Source organism: Vollenhovia emeryi, unplaced genomic scaffold (genome assembly GCF_000949405.1).
Source record: "Vollenhovia emeryi isolate VEMERY1.0 unplaced genomic scaffold, V.emery_V1.0 DF939901.1, whole genome shotgun sequence".
Taxonomy (NCBI): Eukaryota; Metazoa; Arthropoda; class Insecta; order Hymenoptera; family Formicidae; genus Vollenhovia; species Vollenhovia emeryi.
In genome coordinates, this window is record NW_011966465.1 from 1 (window position 1) to 16,895 (window position 16,895).

General features: G+C 45.2%; 1 protein-coding gene across 2 annotated transcripts; it reads right to left on the minus strand.

Moving 5' to 3' along the window:
- Positions 1 to 2,040: 2,040 nt before the first annotated feature.
- On the minus strand, positions 2,041 to 15,866 carry LOC105556603 (disks large 1 tumor suppressor protein-like). 2 transcript variants are annotated; one of them, XM_012003699.1, is made up of 8 exons: positions 15,223 to 15,866; positions 8,119 to 8,332; positions 7,690 to 7,847; positions 7,257 to 7,506; positions 5,941 to 6,043; positions 5,268 to 5,306; positions 3,771 to 3,812; positions 2,041 to 2,201 (listed from the first exon to the last, which is right to left on the minus strand). In XM_012003699.1, the coding sequence occupies exons 1-8, from the start codon at positions 15,234 to 15,236 to the stop codon at positions 2,056 to 2,058; spliced, it is 966 nt and encodes a 321-aa protein (XP_011859089.1). In that variant the 5' UTR covers positions 15,237 to 15,866; the 3' UTR covers positions 2,041 to 2,055. The 2 variants fall into 2 exon arrangements, with proteins under 2 accessions (XP_011859089.1, XP_011859090.1); XM_012003700.1 differs by lacking the exon at positions 5,268 to 5,306.
- Between the last annotated feature and the right edge of the window lie 1,029 nt (positions 15,867 to 16,895).

Consider the following 16,895-nt stretch of genomic DNA (forward strand, 5'->3'; position numbering starts at 1 on the left):
GGGGGGGGGAAGAAACACATAAAAAAATAATGAGAAAGAGACAGACAGGTGGGAAGTTGGGGTCTCCATTCGTAATCAACATCACCGCTAACATATGTTACGAACTCGATATTAATGCGACGGCCACGTCGCTTCTTCCCGGGTTACAATCGTGGGATAGGCAGTGGGCCCGGAACTCTTAACGCGAGCCAAGTGAGGAAATGGGGGCACGCCGTCGCGTTTCCGGCGCGACGAGAAGAAGCGACGCGATTTCATCGTCCACTTCAGCGTCCTAATTGCGTTCTGCTGCTGTTAATGTCTACGGGGAGGGGGAGGGGGAGGGGAAAGGAGTGGAGAAAAGAAGAGAAAACGAGAAAACACCTCGCGATAGCCGAGGCCGTCTCGATTGCGCGCCTCGTCAGTAATTTAGCGCGAAGAGGAGCCCGAAGGAAATTAACGAAGCTGTCGAAGGAGACAGACGTTTTTCTCGACCGGTGCCTTAAAAACCGACGTACTGCACTCGCGATTGCTCTTCGATTTTGATCGCGACTTCTTCCGTCGGGAAATAAATTTGGCGAAACACGGCTACCCTCTCGCGGAAGGGATTTCTGATGAAACAGCAAATATTCTTGATATATTTAAACTTATCGCATTTGCGATCACAATCTCACGTAGAAAATAAAACAATGGCCGGTAGTTCTAAGGTTTGTTTTCTGTTCCTGCACTGATGAACTAGTGCAATAAATTGGAGTAAGACAAGTATATTTTTCTCATTCTAGCTTACTGCACTAGTTCACCAGTGCAGGAACAGAAAACAAGCCCCTTATTTCAAGATCATCTGGAGTAATATCTTAAGATGCCAGTACGGTTCTGATTGGTTTACAACACATTAAGAACGAGACGATCTTGGACACAAGAACTGTGAATACCGATAAGATTAAGATTCCAATAATTTCCATTCTCCTTTCTCGAATTAAGTAAAGCCAGCGGCACACGATACTATTTTTCCCCCACTGGAATTTTTGCGAGAGCTACTCAGGATTTTAGCCTTGAGGCCGAATCAGACTTGCAATTGTCGACTCTGATTGGATAGGAATTGGCGATTGACGATTGTTTTCTAGCCAATGAGAGCAAAGCGATTCAATCTCATTGGCTGGAAGACAATCACCGATCGCCAATCAAATCCGAGTCGACAATTGCTAGTCTGATTCGGCCTTTAGGCTACCTAAAACTCTTAGGGCCAGTTTCACAAACGTTGGTTAACTGCTAACCAAAGGTTAATTGATCCGCTGTCTCTTCTTAAATAATAAGATGAAAAAAGATAGGGAGTCGACTGAATCCTAGTTAACAGTTGACCGATGTTTGTGAAACTGGCCCTTAATAGCTCTCGCAAGAAATTCAGTAGGAAAAGTAGTGCAGTTGGCTTAAGTTAGACTTATATCCATTTCTACCAATGCCGATCAAATTTGAATCTCGGTTTAATGATTTTTATCCTTTTCTAATTCCAAAAATTAGAAGAAGCAAGTTAAACCGAGATTAAGGTCAACCTACATTGGTAGAGATGGACATTACTGTGCAACATATACGAGTTTATGCGCTCTTGCGCGTAGGCTAAATCGATGTGGTTAATATGTGACTGTCGCCACATTTCATGACAGATCGAAGTGTAATAGCATCTTTTCTGCGAGCGCGGAGAGGTCGACGGACCGCGTTGTGTTAACTAATAATAGCGAAAACACGACGAGAAATGGAATATCGAGACGTCGCAAAGTTGTATCTACAGTATTACAGCAATCGCGGCGGCGTCTAAACGAATTTCGCGATCCCGATCCGCGTCCAATTCGCGCGCGGGCGGAAGCGTTAATGGAAAGATCGGAGGATCGATATCAAGGATCGTTAGCTGACACAATAGACTGCAAACGTTATTCAGTTATTCACGAGTATCTCTTTTTTTTCCTCTCTCTTCGGGACACTCGCCCGTCGACAGGGTTACAACAATCGTCTGCGATCTGCGTTAGTTTCCTACGGGGGGGAACAAATCGGCTTTGTGTGCGCGCGCCGCGCCCACGCTACGGTTCACACATTTGCTCTCGGCTGCGACTTACTAAGCTCGTCATTGGGCCCGTCGCCCTCCTTTTCCAGATAAACTAACGTGAGTTCCTCCATATACGGCAGCTGAACGCGATACAAAATTTCTTTACTCCCTGCGGCGCAAGACAAATCTTAAACGAATAAGAAAAGAGAGAGATAGAGATGCGGAGAGACAGGGGGTGCAGTACGCGATGAATGAGAGGCGAGTGATGAGCTACGGCGACGGAGGAAGAGTATCGGGCGACTATCGAGGCCCTAAGATGAGACTCTAAAAGAGCGGGGCGCGCAGTTTCGCGGATGGACAGCGCGCTCGTGGCGGGGTCGTCGAAAGCTCTCGGCGAGTTCAACTCGAAATCACATTCTGGCAAGTGCCTATTTCAAATTTACGATAGTAAATTCCGCTTGTACTCGCATTGTGTGAGAACAAGCACGCGTGTTCTTTTATGTCCCCCTTTTCAAGAGAAAAGTGACACAAGTAAGAGATATGAGTTTATGTACAATTTATCGACTCTGGAAAACGTATGCACGTTTACCCAGAAGAGCGTCAAAAGTGTAGTTACGAAACCGGCGTCCGAAAAGAGGACCGGTGCGAAGATTGGGTTCCGCTTAAAAATAGTGACGGCGAGGGGAGGGAACGTTTAGAAGAAAAATACCAGCCTCACGTTGCCGGAGAAAGATCTATCGAGGCGAGGAAAGGAAAAGGATGGCGGCAATTATCGGGCCATGTGGCCGCGGCTGTGTACGATCTGCGAGCAGATTGAAAGTTTAAAATTGCTCCCCCGTAAAACTGCTATTTCCGGCCCGTGTCACTTTTCTCGTGCGGCGGCGATGTATTAATATCGCACGTCCGAGTCGTCGTCGCGTATCATTCCTCATTAATCGTTCTATTACACATTGATGCTCGCGGGTGTGGGCCACCTGTATTCTTCAGGCCCGAATAAACGAGCGTCTCATGTGTATATGCATCAGCCGCACGAGCCTCGTCATTATTAAGTCATGAAGATTTCGAGCTGACCTTTTCATCCCGTATGAATATGCACGCTGCCATTGGAACAAAACAATAGATATGCTATACTACCCACGGCGACGTATAATAAAGGCCGGCGTCGTATATATTTGATTGCTGAATTATCGCTGGTGAATGCAAGCGTGATCGATCATCTCTCGCGAGGACGGAAATGGCGGATGAACGGAGGGATGAGATTTTCGTTCAGAGCATTTCGCAAATACTGTAGCGATAAAATTTCAAGCGCCATTGTTACGCATTTCCGACGAATTTCAGGCTGCTATGCCGGGTATGCGTTTTCTAACTACGCGAACGTTAATATCGGTATTTTATATTAAATATTATTGTAACGAACGTGACAATTAACGTGATAATTAACACTAATGCGATGCTTGTACCGACGTTAATTGTATTAACTTATCCGAGCGTAATTGCGAAACGATATCGTGACCGAAATTCGTTATCCCGCATGACTGACCCAGGCAATACGATCTCTTCGGTGTGAGGAAGAGTATATAGGAGAGATATATGTATATATATAGAGAGAGAGAGAGAGAGAGAAAAATAGGGGACAGACAGCGAGATAAGTAGATAGATAGACAGACAAAGAAAAGGGGAGGGGAGGGGGTGGAGGGACTAAAGATCACGAGATAGAAAGAGCGGGAGCGAAGAGAGAAGAGAGAGACATGATTACCTTCAGTGTTAGTGTCGTCCTGGGTGTAGCACAGCATGAATGCTAGAACATAACAAGTTGAATATATTTCAGTATACGTTGCGTACTAGGTAAGCGGCCGTTAATTATCGCTAGAAATTAATTAGAAGCGGCTATAGACTCTCGAGGACTCTCCTACTGTGCGTGCGCGCGACTCCGATGCTACGCACGGGATGGATTCGATGGGCCATGAAGATGCGAGGTGCGTTTGCGGATTCGAATTCGTGTCTCCCCCCCCCCTTCCCCCCTCCCCGAATTATCTCGCAGGGGATGCAACCCCCGTTGTATGCAACAACAATCGCGAGACGTTATTTATCCGTCGCGCGTGTAATCTGTGCAGGCATCACGTTAGAGGTGTAATGCGGCGCAGTTTGCATCATCAAAGTGCGTTTTTTTTTTCTCTCACGACGTCGAGGTGGGTAATCGTTAAAGTCTCGCTCGCTACGGAGACACTCATGCTCGAAAGAATCATCGCGTCTGCGACACGAAGGAGAAAAAAAACGAACAGTATCAGCTGCGTGTACAACTCAAGACTGTTAACACTCTTCCTTTCGCCGTCGGCTAAGCGTTGAGAAGCGTGTGTTGTACCCTCCGGCTCCGTCAGGTCGGGGACCGAATCGCGCGTGACGTGTCGCTCGTGGAGCGAGATCTCTTCACGATCCAACGCAACGGGAGTGCGACGTGCATGCACATCTAGGCGCTTATAAACATATTCCTCTCGGTTTTGCCGAACCCGAGGTGTCGCTGAATGCATCTGGATGGAGGATGGTGGTGCTTCGTGACACGTGATTTTCGATGGCACGATGATGAATGGGATGCGTTTCTATCGCATCGCTAGCCTTCCGTGGACGAAAGAAAAAAATAAAGAAAGAGAGACAGAATGCGAGCTACTGAGAGGAACCTCGGCTCTACCGTGCTGGACCGTTTACTACGAGCTACCTGTGAACCTCTAACAGTGAGAAGCCGAAAGTTAGAAGCGGAGTCGAGAGCGTAGGTGAGAGTGTGTCGGTCGGGGTGTTAGTTTCAGAGATTCTGCGCGTGGCAGAAAAGTTCAAAGTGCAGCGTGCATGCGCAAGCGAGGTCGGAGGGACGCAAATGAAGCCGCTGCGACTGCTGAATGATGCACAGTGGTCGCCCGCGGGCGACGTCGCGCGCGATGCAGCACTGCGAGATTCAATCTCGGCCAGAACCCGAATCTCGATCCGGGACGAGGCGAATTACACCCCGTAAACAAAACTTTCATTATGATGAAATGAGATCTTGCATTCTCAATTCTTCAATTCTGACGATCAGCAATTTACTGGACGCGTCGGAAAAGAAATGATTCTTCAAGTTAATTACGTTCTTGGCGCATCGCTGAAATTTCGTCCCAAACCGTGTGTTTCGGCGCGGATTGCAAAGCTTGCGCGTCACTGCGTATGGAAAACGGCGAAAGCGCACATTTACAGAGCTTATTACTTGTCTAATTAAGATACTTACGGGTGGGATCGTTCTCATTCTCGGGTGTGGTGGGCGTTCCTACACAAGCAGGCAAAACAAAACACATGTCACGTTTTCACATCGTAAAACACAAAAGCTCATTCGGGACTTGGGCATGTCTGATCGGGGCTCACCGCTCCGGAAGCCGGGACTTCATACCGACGTAGTCTTATTTGCTCGAGCAAAAATGATATTCACGATCTTCGCACAGAAAATCACGTAACGCGCCCTGCGTGATATTAAAATCTCGAAGAATTTATTCTTTAAAACGATAATTATAAAGAAAATTAGAACTGCAGTCGATATTTAGGCGAACACTGGCAGGACAGAGGTAAAGTTGCTTTACTAATGTAATAAGTGACGAAAGAGAATACACGCGTCCAATATTGACAGCGTTTGAGTTACAATGTCATCAGTCAAACTTTCCGGGTTTGCTGCAGGGGATGTAGAATTATAAATTATTAATAAAAATCGAATCCATCGATTGCGAAGACTGCGGCCCGAGTATTGAGGGTGAGGAATAACGTCGTAATTCAGCGGTTAAATCGCACGGTATAAGTACAGGCGAGTACATACGGCGAGAAAAAACACGTAAAACACAGTAAATGGGCCAGAACATGCACAGAACGTGCAGGAGGGACAAGGGAGTGACAATCACATTCTAGACACTCACGTTCCTGATCGGAGCCATCCTCGGATTTGTCGTCTTTACTCTTCATGAATGGGAACTTCCTGCTAAACGAGAAGTTCTTCTTCTTCCGGTCTAATGTCGATTGCTGAAATCAACGAGTTTACTGCGATGCGATCGACAAGCCACACATTTCGTAATTACGTGCGTCGATAGGGCCAGTCGCGAGTTTTGAAAGAAATACAGTGAAAACGTGTAGTTAAAATAATCAGATTTGTACAGAAATCTGAAAGCATTAAATTATATGATAATTTTTGTACAAAGTTGTACGATTTTTGCATTTGAATGCATTTGAATGTTTGCACAATCGCATAAATGTCAATTTGTTATTTTATAATTCGCAATTCGTTGCCATTTGCGGAGGAATTGTATACCTTTTAGAGAGGCAATACCACAGCTGCAATGTTTGTCACGCGAATTTGAAATTATTTCTTTGGTCGTGTCAAATTTGCGAGCAAAAACGCCCATGTGGCTATCGATCGTGATGAATACGTAATGGAGAGATGTCTTTACGTTAGAGTTAATGAGTCTGAATGAAACATTGTCGATTGAACCCGCTTTTTTTCAATTACGCAAATTTACAAATCATTTCGCATCGCGAGAATGTCGCAAAACCGACAGTTCAGACTGCAAAGAAACTTTATCAAAAATTTCTAGTTGATTTTAAAAGAATAAAGCGAACGATTCGTTATCAATTTTTTTATCAGATTCAACGATTTAGTATTTTATCTCGAATATCCTCGAGATGAGAAGTCAAATCGAGTATCGAAAACTATCGAGAGACAAAGTATCTTGTGAAAGCCTAATCTACAATGTGCTTTCTGCGTCTAGAAATATTCTACTTTACATAAGCAAATCAAAACGCTTAAAACGTTTGTCGACAATGTACGATTATACAATGTGTAATATACAATTTACTTGTACAAAAAAATTTTTTACTCTTTGTTGTGTAAATACTTATTTATACGCGATGAAAAATTACGAAAAATTGTAAAATTTACACAATTAAAGGCAAGCAGCCTACTTATTATGCGAGGTAATAATTTTACATACAATGCGTAAATTTACTGATGTATGCAATAGATGGTCCCAATATTACCCGCTACAACAATTGTAATTTTACACGTAATTTCTTTACAGTGAAACTGTCCGGTAATTTTCGAGTTATCGCTTGAATGTTTTAAGGAGAAACTGCGTTTACATAATCCTTCGAAATAAAATCGTGTGCAAGTTATATCACGTAGTGCGTCGCTATTTTCGACGAAATTAGAAACACTTTGTGAAATTGCCGTCGTACTCACCTTATCAAGAATGACCGGCATGTGCCCCTGGAACTTGACGGAGCGGTCTCTGGCACGCTGCTTACGCTCCCATCGCCTGCGCGAGGGTATTATGCCCAGACCCTCTTCCTCGCCCTGCGGGGTGACTCTTCTCGCCTGCCACCATTCGTCGTCGCTGGCGTTCGTCACGTGCAGGATCTCGCCGTAACGGAACGCCAAGCCGCGGCTCGGCAGACCGTCGTCTTTGTTGGGGTCGTAATCGAACAACGCTCTTTGGGGGGAAAATATCGTGACAGTTTACCTTACGTAACTTACGCGCACGCGAAGTTGCGTGTGCCAATTAAACTGCGTTTAAAGGATTTCTACATCGGCCGCTACACCCCTCCGCGCGCGACGGGCGATTAAGCGGCGGGGGATAATGACGCGAGAGTGTGATAAACGCGCGCGGAATTACCTCACGTAGAGTGATTTCTTCTGGGAGGTCCTCATGAGGGTGCCTGTCATCACATTCTGTTGCGAGATTTGCTGTTTAAGATCCTGGATCTTCGCCTCGAATCTATTATAGTCCTCCGGTTTGTATTGCACCACGATTGTCACTGTTTGACCGGTACCCTGAATGCCGCGTGAACACGAAAAAAGCGTATACGTTATTTTCGACGAATCGCAACTCTCGAAATTTTCCGTAAAGAATAATTTGCGAATATTAAAACGTCAAAACCACTATCGAATTTAGTATTTTAATTCGAATGCTTGTTAACGAGATTCGCACTGAACTCCTTTCAGCGGATTTGTCGTCTAATGCCGAGGCCAAAGTGGCCTCGTGAATTTCACTGACGATTAACGCACGTTGTTTAATAACGATGCCATCGGCCGAAGATCTCACCTTGAGAGCCGCGGCGGCTTCCTCGTGGGTGGCTGTTCGGAGATTGATACCATTAACGCTCAATATCTGATCGCCTCTGCGTAGCTCACCGCTGAGATCGGCCGGACCTCCGGCTAGAATGAACGAGATGAAGATGCCTTCGCCATCTTCACCGCCGACGATGTTGAAGCCCAGGCCAGAGGAGCCTTTATTCAGTACGACGGTACGCACCTCCCTGGAAGAAGTAAACGAGACGGTCCATGTTTAGCACCGAAAGTACTCGCAGCAATGTGAAATCAGTTATTAACGATTGTATAACGCACATTTTTATGAAAACAATATATACAGGGTGTTACGGATAAGGTGTTGATCCGCTCGTATACAGGGTAGAGCGAATTAAACTGAGAAAGGAAAGTTAGGTACCGTTTTGTAAAATTCGCAATAGTTTTCGAGTAATGAATAAAAACATCTGGGCGAATGAACGCACGAGAAGCAGTAGGCCGGACTCGGTCTATATTGATATTTTCTCTTCGTTCTTTATATAAAGTCGTGAACCCCCCGCTTTGTTTTTATGCGTACTATAATCGTGTGGAAGAATTTTGTAATTTTATAAAGCCATTTTCAAATTGCTCACGATTAAAAAATTGAAAATTTCAAATACCAATATCTTTTTCGTTAGACTTTTGACCGGAGTGTTTTAACGAAAATGTTCTGCTATGCGGTCCGCAACTTATCCTGGCATTATTTTGTGCATAAAAGCTAATGAAAAGATTTACTAGCGCAAGAAGTATATTCGAGTGTGTCGGTAAAACAGACTTTAGGATCCTGCCGCTTTCCTCGCGCTTATTCGCTCGGACGTTTTAATTAATTACTCGATAACTATTGGGAATTTTACAAAATGGTATATAACTTTTCTTTTCAGTTTAACCCGCTCTACCTGTATACCAGCGGATGAACACCTTATCCGTAACACCCTGTATATCTTGAGATAAGGTCGGGTAATTTCCGCAGTATTCCAAGGACGTCGAGAAGATGAACTGATATATAAATATTTATGAATCATAGACAGGCGTGTGGATGCGTTCCTGATTTAAGATTCACGCCCAGATATGATTCGCGCGTCAACGCGTTCGCATTTTAATCGCGAATAAAAATGCAAATTTCCGCGATTCTTATAAGGCGTGATTACCACGTTAATTAGAAGGCCCCGTCGGGAAATTCATGTCGCCGCGCCACGCGGTTTTCGCGGACCTGAAGTGTACTTCGCCGTAACGAGACGCATAATGCGAGGACTCGCGCGAATGACGGCATTCCGAGTACGCGCTGAAACGCTGCTTCGCTCTCGCGTCACAAAATGCGTCTTTATGCGGTCGGACACGAATTTTCTTGAACGAAAGTGGGAATTTCATTAAAATAACGCCGGGGATCGTATTCGGTTGCGAAATGCACCAATTAATCCCGAAATCGTAACTTTAATCACCGTGAAATTTTAACGAGCCGCACAGATTTCCCGCGGAGAATGAAGCTATCGGCCAATTTCTCAATGCAGCTCATTATCCAGCACGAAAACACGTGCATAAATTCATGATCGCTATCGACTTAAAAAAGAAAAAAAGAAAGCATATAAAGCTGAAATTCTTTTCTCCGCCAGTGAATAAAACAACAGAGGTTTAGAAATGATTCGACGTATAACTGGGGCTAAAATGTTTCTTTATACAAAGCACAACGTTTCGACCGTGAATTCCGATCCTTTTCAAGTTTAGGGCAATCGCATAACAATTTCAGAGTCGGACATTGTGCCAGCAATAGATCTGAATTAAAGAATGTTCGTCGTATCAACTATACACCCAGAAAAAAGTTACTTTGAAATGAAACAAATTTTCTTTGAACTTTGACCTTACTAGGCTTTCACTTAATTTCAAAGAAATGATTTCTTTGCCTTAACCAAAATTTTATTGAGACTGGAAACTCGAAGGGCCGGTTTTTCATTTCCTGGTTAATTGTTAACCAGAGGTTAGTCGATGAGTTAGTCGACTCTCTCGGTTTCTTCTCACATAATAACACAGAAAAAGATGGAGAGTCGACTAACTTCTGGTTAACAATCAGATATTGAAAACCCGGGCCTAAGAGAACTCATATCTATTTCTTCAAATACAGCAAATGTTTCGGTACAAGTAAATAAAGATTTAGTAAATTCAAAGAAATATCATTTCAACGTTTCTCATTTGTTAAATAAATTTTTTTGTCTCACAAATATAAATTTGTCTAGGAAACCGTTTTTCTCTCCCGGCAGAGAAGTACATCTGGACGGCTCTACGTTACAGAAAAAAGGAAGCAAAAAGGGGCCACAGAGGGGTCGTCCCTCTTTTCGAAAAGTTTATCAGAACCGATTTTCACGTAACTGGCTTTTTGATATCGTAAAATGTCGTGAATATGAATGGCAAGCGGCCCAGTAATGGCCATCGCACGTGAATTCGTATAAACGGCACGAGCGTGACGCAAAAGCGCGTCGATCAATGAAACGCCCTACGTAAGCGCTTACGCATCGGGCGGCCGAGTCGGCGGGACACTAATCCATGTGTTTACGCCCTTACACACACGCGCGGCTCTACACACACATGTAGCGGGCATAAACAGACTGAAGAAATCAATTCGCGGAGGTTTACTAACGCACAAGGGCTGGAAAAAGCGCCTCGATCATTCCGGCGTCGAGTCCGCCACGTTCGACGAACAAAGTAGCGGGAGAGCTCTTCGATAATGCAACATTCATACGTTGTTTCTTTATCGCGCCGTTTGAAGGCCCTTTATTTATGGGCACGCTCGCCCGTCGGATGTCCATTCAATTTCAAGGGACGAGCGAAAGCGCGAGGGTTGCGCGTCGTCATCGTCGTCGGGGGCTGCGTGGTTGCAGTGTTGCAACACGAAGACTCCTGCCAGCGACGCGTGCAACCTCGAGGCGCAATCGCTCGACGACGGCTTTCTCTTCCTCGCGTTAACGAAGACCTCGGATTAAACGGTTAGGTACGCTGCCGCCGGGGACACGAGTCAAGTTCGCGTTACATCGCTGTCGACTCGCGTGACAGCCGCGAAAACGCATCCGAGAGCTAGCTCGCCCTTCGCTCATCCTTAAGCTAGAGCGCTACACTATGCGCGATTCGTGCCTCGCAGAAATTCATTGGATCACATATGTTATTACTTGCTACATTATTTGTCATTCGTAATTTGTTATTTCTTGTTTCGTTCGTGTTAACTTGGACAACTTTAAACTTTTACCTGTTATTAAAGCCTGTGTCCACGATGTTACAAGTTGGTCCAAGTTCCGCGCTTTTGTGGAATAGCTGCGAGTTGATTGGCTACATATTTCTCGAAACTAGAACTTGGACCAAGTTCTAGCATCGTGGCTGCAGGCCTTTATAGGACTTGTATTATAAAGTTTACGATTAGTCAGGTTTCAATATTAGTCAAAGAACTACTATTTTCGTTCGAAGAAAAACCTCTCGGCTAGCGAATCACTGCGAATGGCGAATTGTGCATAGCAAATTTTTCCTTCACACTATTCACGAATATACGAGTCACGAATCGCGCATAGTGCAGCGCTAGCTTGAAGCCTAATCTACAACGTACTCTTTGCGTCTGGAAACGTTCTATTTTGTAGTCGATAAATACGCTAAAAAAATTTGTGCAAGTTGATAAATTGCGTAATATGCACTGTACAATTGTACGTTGTCGGCAAATGCTTTAAGCGTTTTGATTTGTTTTTATAAAATAAAATATCTCTAGATGCATTTTGATGCGTTCGTAGAATATTATTATTTCGACAAATTATTGTATTACTTATTACATTATCAACTAATGGAAATAATGCTGTGCCATCTCACAGTTAATTCTTTGTGTTGTCATGGCGTGTGAAAAAGTAGCTCGTGTTCCTAGCATGAATACCAATGAGTCTCGCTACCAACAAAAAGAACAGGATCTTACAAAAGAGATTGGACACGTCTCAGAGAAACACTGGCATTATCGTCCATTTATTGCCGATAGATCGAAACGAGTCAATTGTGATCGAACACTTTACAACCGGAAGACACGATGAAATTGGACCATATCACTGACCATCCCACATGCGCACCTTTTAACACACCGATATCATAGACTTTTATTTTATCGTACATTACTTTTACATGTAATGACAGCGCGAAAAGATATTAAAGAAATCATCGAGGTGACTTCATCTTCAGCATAATCTCTTAAATAATAATTTCGTATTCTCTAAAAGTTAATCAGTGGATTATCACTGAAAACAGTGAGTAGTCACTGATTTGCAGTTATAAGTATGCAACTGAAAGTCACAGTAGTATACTTGTAACTGTAAATCAGTGACTATTCGCCGTTTTCAGTGAGAAGTAGTCACTGATTTGCAGTTATAAGTATACTACTGTGACTTTCAGTTGTATCCTTATAACTGCAAATCAGTGACTATTCACCGTGTACAGTGATAAATAGTCACTGATTTGCAGTTATAAATATACAACTGAAAGTTACAGTAGTATACTTGTAGCTGCAAATCAGTGACTTATTCACCGTTTTCAGTGATAAATAGTCACTGATTTGCAGTTATCAGTATATAACTGAAAGTCACCGTAGTATACTTGTAACTGTTAATCAGTGACTATTCACCGTGTTCAGTGATAATTCACTGATTTATTTTTAGGGAATAAAATCTCTTCTAATAAAGCTCGCCATTTTCGTGCACCACTGTACAGCGGTGGACGGAATGGTTGCAACACTTTTTGTTTTAAACGAGTTTAGGAGCGCGCATTTAGATTCAGGTTTTATGTTCCAAAACATTTTCTACGGGGAAAACTTTTACTCAAGCAGTAGATAAATGGTTTCGGAATGGCCATCGAGTAAAATATTCCTCGGAGAAGTAGATTTTGGAACGCAACCCTCAATCTAAATGCACGTTCCTAAGGTCATTAAGAAAAAGTGTTGCAACCATTCTGGCCATCACTACACACAATGTAATTAATTGTTAAACGACAAGAGAGTTTAGTGGAACCATTATTTATCACTCGCCAATAGCTCCAGCGTGAACAAGAAGATACAGAAAATCCGAGAAGAGGTACATCGGGAGAGAACAACGGGTATCTTTTTATCGCAACTCTTATCTATAATTTATTAAGAACCGCTCGGTGATTGATACGGCTGTCGAATCGGTCCGTCCGTCGCGATTGGCTCGCGCGACACTGTGCTTTACGCGTCTCCACGTGGCGGTGGAGTCAGGAGAGCGCGCACCGGATGCGCGTAGACGTCCGCAGCCATACGTTTCCGCCAGTCGACGTTGACGCGCGTGTCGCTAACTGGCCACGTCCGCGGCACGCCGTCAATCGCGCGCTCTCAATTCTCGCGGCTTTAATTACGCGTACTCGCAACGCGTGCCGCGACCCCCTTTCGCGACGGGTGGCGTCGTCGCGGAAAACAGATTTTCCGGTCTCGCGATGTTGCGCAATACCCAATGAAGGGGAGGGTATAGCCTCGCGCCCGTGAATGCCGGACGAGACGATAAATCACGACGGTGCGACAGCTCGAGACGTTTCTGCGGTTTAGGAATCTGACTCGCCTCGCAGTAATGCTTGTCTGATAACGTGCGCGAGGACGATTCGCGGATTAATATAGAGGAAAGTCCCCGATTATGAGACAGACTCCTAATATGAGACAGCGGGGTTTCTGCTAAATTAATTGGGCGTCATCTGTCGGATCCACCCTTGGAGTGAAATTTGTTTAGTGGAAAATTGATTGTTAGATCGTGTAATCGTTGCGAAAAAAATTTGTGATCAAATTTGGACGTTGAAAACCTACTAGGTATCTCACACGAGGAGTAAACCGCTGAGGGCATTCTGGTGTACAGATTTACGGCATTACTGGGCATTACTAGGCATTTTTTGGGCATTAGGCCTTGCTGGGGCATTACAAAGCTAAAATAAGACAAAACAAGATAAATAAGATAAAATAAAATAATAATTAAAGTAACGCCCACTGGGCATTACTAGGCATTGGTGTACACGATTTTGATCAGCGGTTCAACCCCTCGATCCCACCTTAGAATTTCATAATGGAGGACTTTCCTCTAACAATTAGGGCCTCATCGTTGCATCTATAATAGATGTGACGTAATATTGCATTACGTGAATACGCGTGGAAATGAATTTGTAGACATGTAACCAGTTAATGGAATTAGAACTAAATGCGCGAGTAAAGCGTGAGCATAATCCGTCGAGTTCCCGAAAAATGTTCAGCTCTTTATTTTACAAAACTTTTTACGCGGTCTATGTGTGCCATAGATATCGATGTTGTAAGTGACTTTAAATCGAGTACATTTAAAGCGGATGTTCAAATCGGGGCGGCCACTCGACGCACACGCTTTAGCGAGTCTTCTCGCACGTGAACATACATTCGCGGATTAACCGAGGTCAATAGTGAAAATGCAAGCGAAACTAAACGCATCAAAGTCACGTGTGAGTTGTCGATACTTCGGACCGTCCAGATATCCAGGGTCGTGCTTCAATTTCCGTAATACCGCCAAGAGTTTAGAGCTCGCAAAAATTGAAAGCTAAATACGATCAGTTTAGGGATTCATCAACAAGTTGCCAACGTTTTAATGAATTCCGTAATTGGGTAGTTTCTGAAACGCTGCGTACAGAATCACTCGTACAAGTACGTCTTTAGCTGCGGTCAAACCGCCGCTACAAATCGACTGATCTCTTTCGCAAGGTCGTATCTCGATGTTACGCAATTTCTGGTCAGGCCAGGTTTAAGCATAAAAGCCGAAAATTGCACAAACTCGAGATACGACCTTGCGAAAGAGATCAGTCCAGATGCTTCGACGTGTTTCTCTTCCGCTATCTTTTCTGAAAGGAGAAGAAACACACTTGGAAACATTTGAAGCGACAGCTGAACCGCAGCTTTTATCCACTGTTTCGTTTGCTCCTCGGAAGATCATGCGGCAATCGCACAGATTACTGTTTACTGTCAACCCTCAAACCATTCCCCGTCTTTCCCCGCTCTCCTCCAAGAGCAATTCCGCCTAATACAGCGTGTATATAATAACGGTACCGTACTCTCTCGTACCATTTCAACCGCATCCCCCGTTCCTAGAGCACTTCGCTCTCCCCGTCTCATCATCGAGGCTTGCATCAGCGAGGGTAGCGTCTCGCGCATCCAGTTTTACACGCGTCCACGTCGATAACGCACTCGGTTTCGCCAACAAACAGGTGCACGCCGACTAATGTCTCGTTCACCATGTCCGAGTTTTCTCCCGGCGGCGATCTATCTCAACGAACGCAGACGGCCGCGCTCGTCCCGCTCGATCCGCTCGCACTGGCCGCGCACTCGCGAGACGGACACCCCGCGAGACGCGCACCTGTTCCTCCGCAGCGCGGAATGACGGAACGGTGACGTAACGCCGCTGCGGTTCCGCTGCGGAAGGACGCGGCCGTCGCCGAGGAGCGGTGTCTCGTCGCGATGCACTCTCGTCGATGATCGGCGCGGATCGGCGAACGTCCCGGATGCGCCCGCGGTCGATCGCGATCGCGGGGGTGAATCGATCGCGGGCCGCGGGAGGACAGCGGCCGTGGACCAAAAGGGAGGAACAGAGAGCGAGGGCGAGAGAGGTGGAGCGAGGGCGAGATGACGCGCGATCTCTGGGACCAGCTGGCGCGACGTTGTTGCTGGTTCTCTCTCTCTCCGTGCTCTCTTTCGACCGCGAATCAACGGCGATGTCCCGACGTCGGTTGGGGGCGTCGCGACGGATTAAAGGCCGCGGAGCATAGGTGGCCGCCGCGCCGCGCCGTGCCGTGTCGCCATGCGCCGCGCCGCCGAGGCGGCCACTGCGAACTATCGTCAGGATCGATAGAAATAAGCTGACTCTCTCTGGCGCGCGCTGCAACCCCGCGTCGCAACCCTCTTTTCACCACCGCCTCGCAGCACCACCACCATCACCACTACCCTCGCCGCCGACGCCACCGTCGCCGTCGCCGCCGCCGCCGCCGCTCTTTCGGGAAAACTGGGGCAACCCGCTAAACTTTCAGCCTTTTTCGCACGGTCACTCTCAGGGTCGGGTCTAAACATATCGGCGAAAATCGGTGCGCGCGCTTAAAGAAAAAAAATAATAAAGAACGATGCAGAAATAGACGTGGATAAAGATAGCCAGGTAAATTTATCTCACCCTGGAATAAAATTTCTTAGAGTGTACGGGAAGATCTTTCTTTAAAAAGAAACGGGACGTAAAAAGAGAGCGTAATGGGATGAACAGACGTACGTGCGGCAGAGGCGGATGAAACGTACGCAGAATAGCAATTGGGGGGGGGGGAGATATCATGTAACAGGAATAAAAATTAGGGGCATCGGAAAATATAGAAGGGAGGCAGAATGCTGAGTTGTATGGGGAAAATAGTAGGGGCGATACGGAGAAGAGAGGAATGTAGACAATACTCTGTACGTAGAAATAATTTCTAGGGACCCACAATCATGTCGCATTCATAAGAAACTTTTGCAATCATAACTTTAACATGATAGTCCACATAATGGAAAAATGTGAAAGTAGTTTGTTTTGATCGAACAGGGTAAAATATTCTCTTAAGGGGATGCTGGAGTGATTCTGCACTTTCGCACCTTTTGCACTTAAAACTGTCTGTTTCGTGGAAAGATTTGTGTAATACACAAATTAAATGGCACGTGTACAGATGATCGAAAGCAGCTTGCTATTCCGGCTAAATTAAAGAACAATATGACACACTGAAACT

Bases quoted from the DNA above. Each gene is read 5' to 3' on its own strand.
- LOC105556603 (XM_012003699.1), bottom strand. The intron at 6,044-7,256 runs GTGAGTACGACG...CGTTGATTTCAG, and splicing joins TGCCGGTCATTCTTGATAAG to CAATCGACATTAGACCGGAA. The intron at 5,307-5,940 runs GTGAGTGTCTAG...CTGCTTGTGTAG, and splicing joins GGATGGCTCCGATCAGGAAC to GAACGCCCACCACACCCGAG.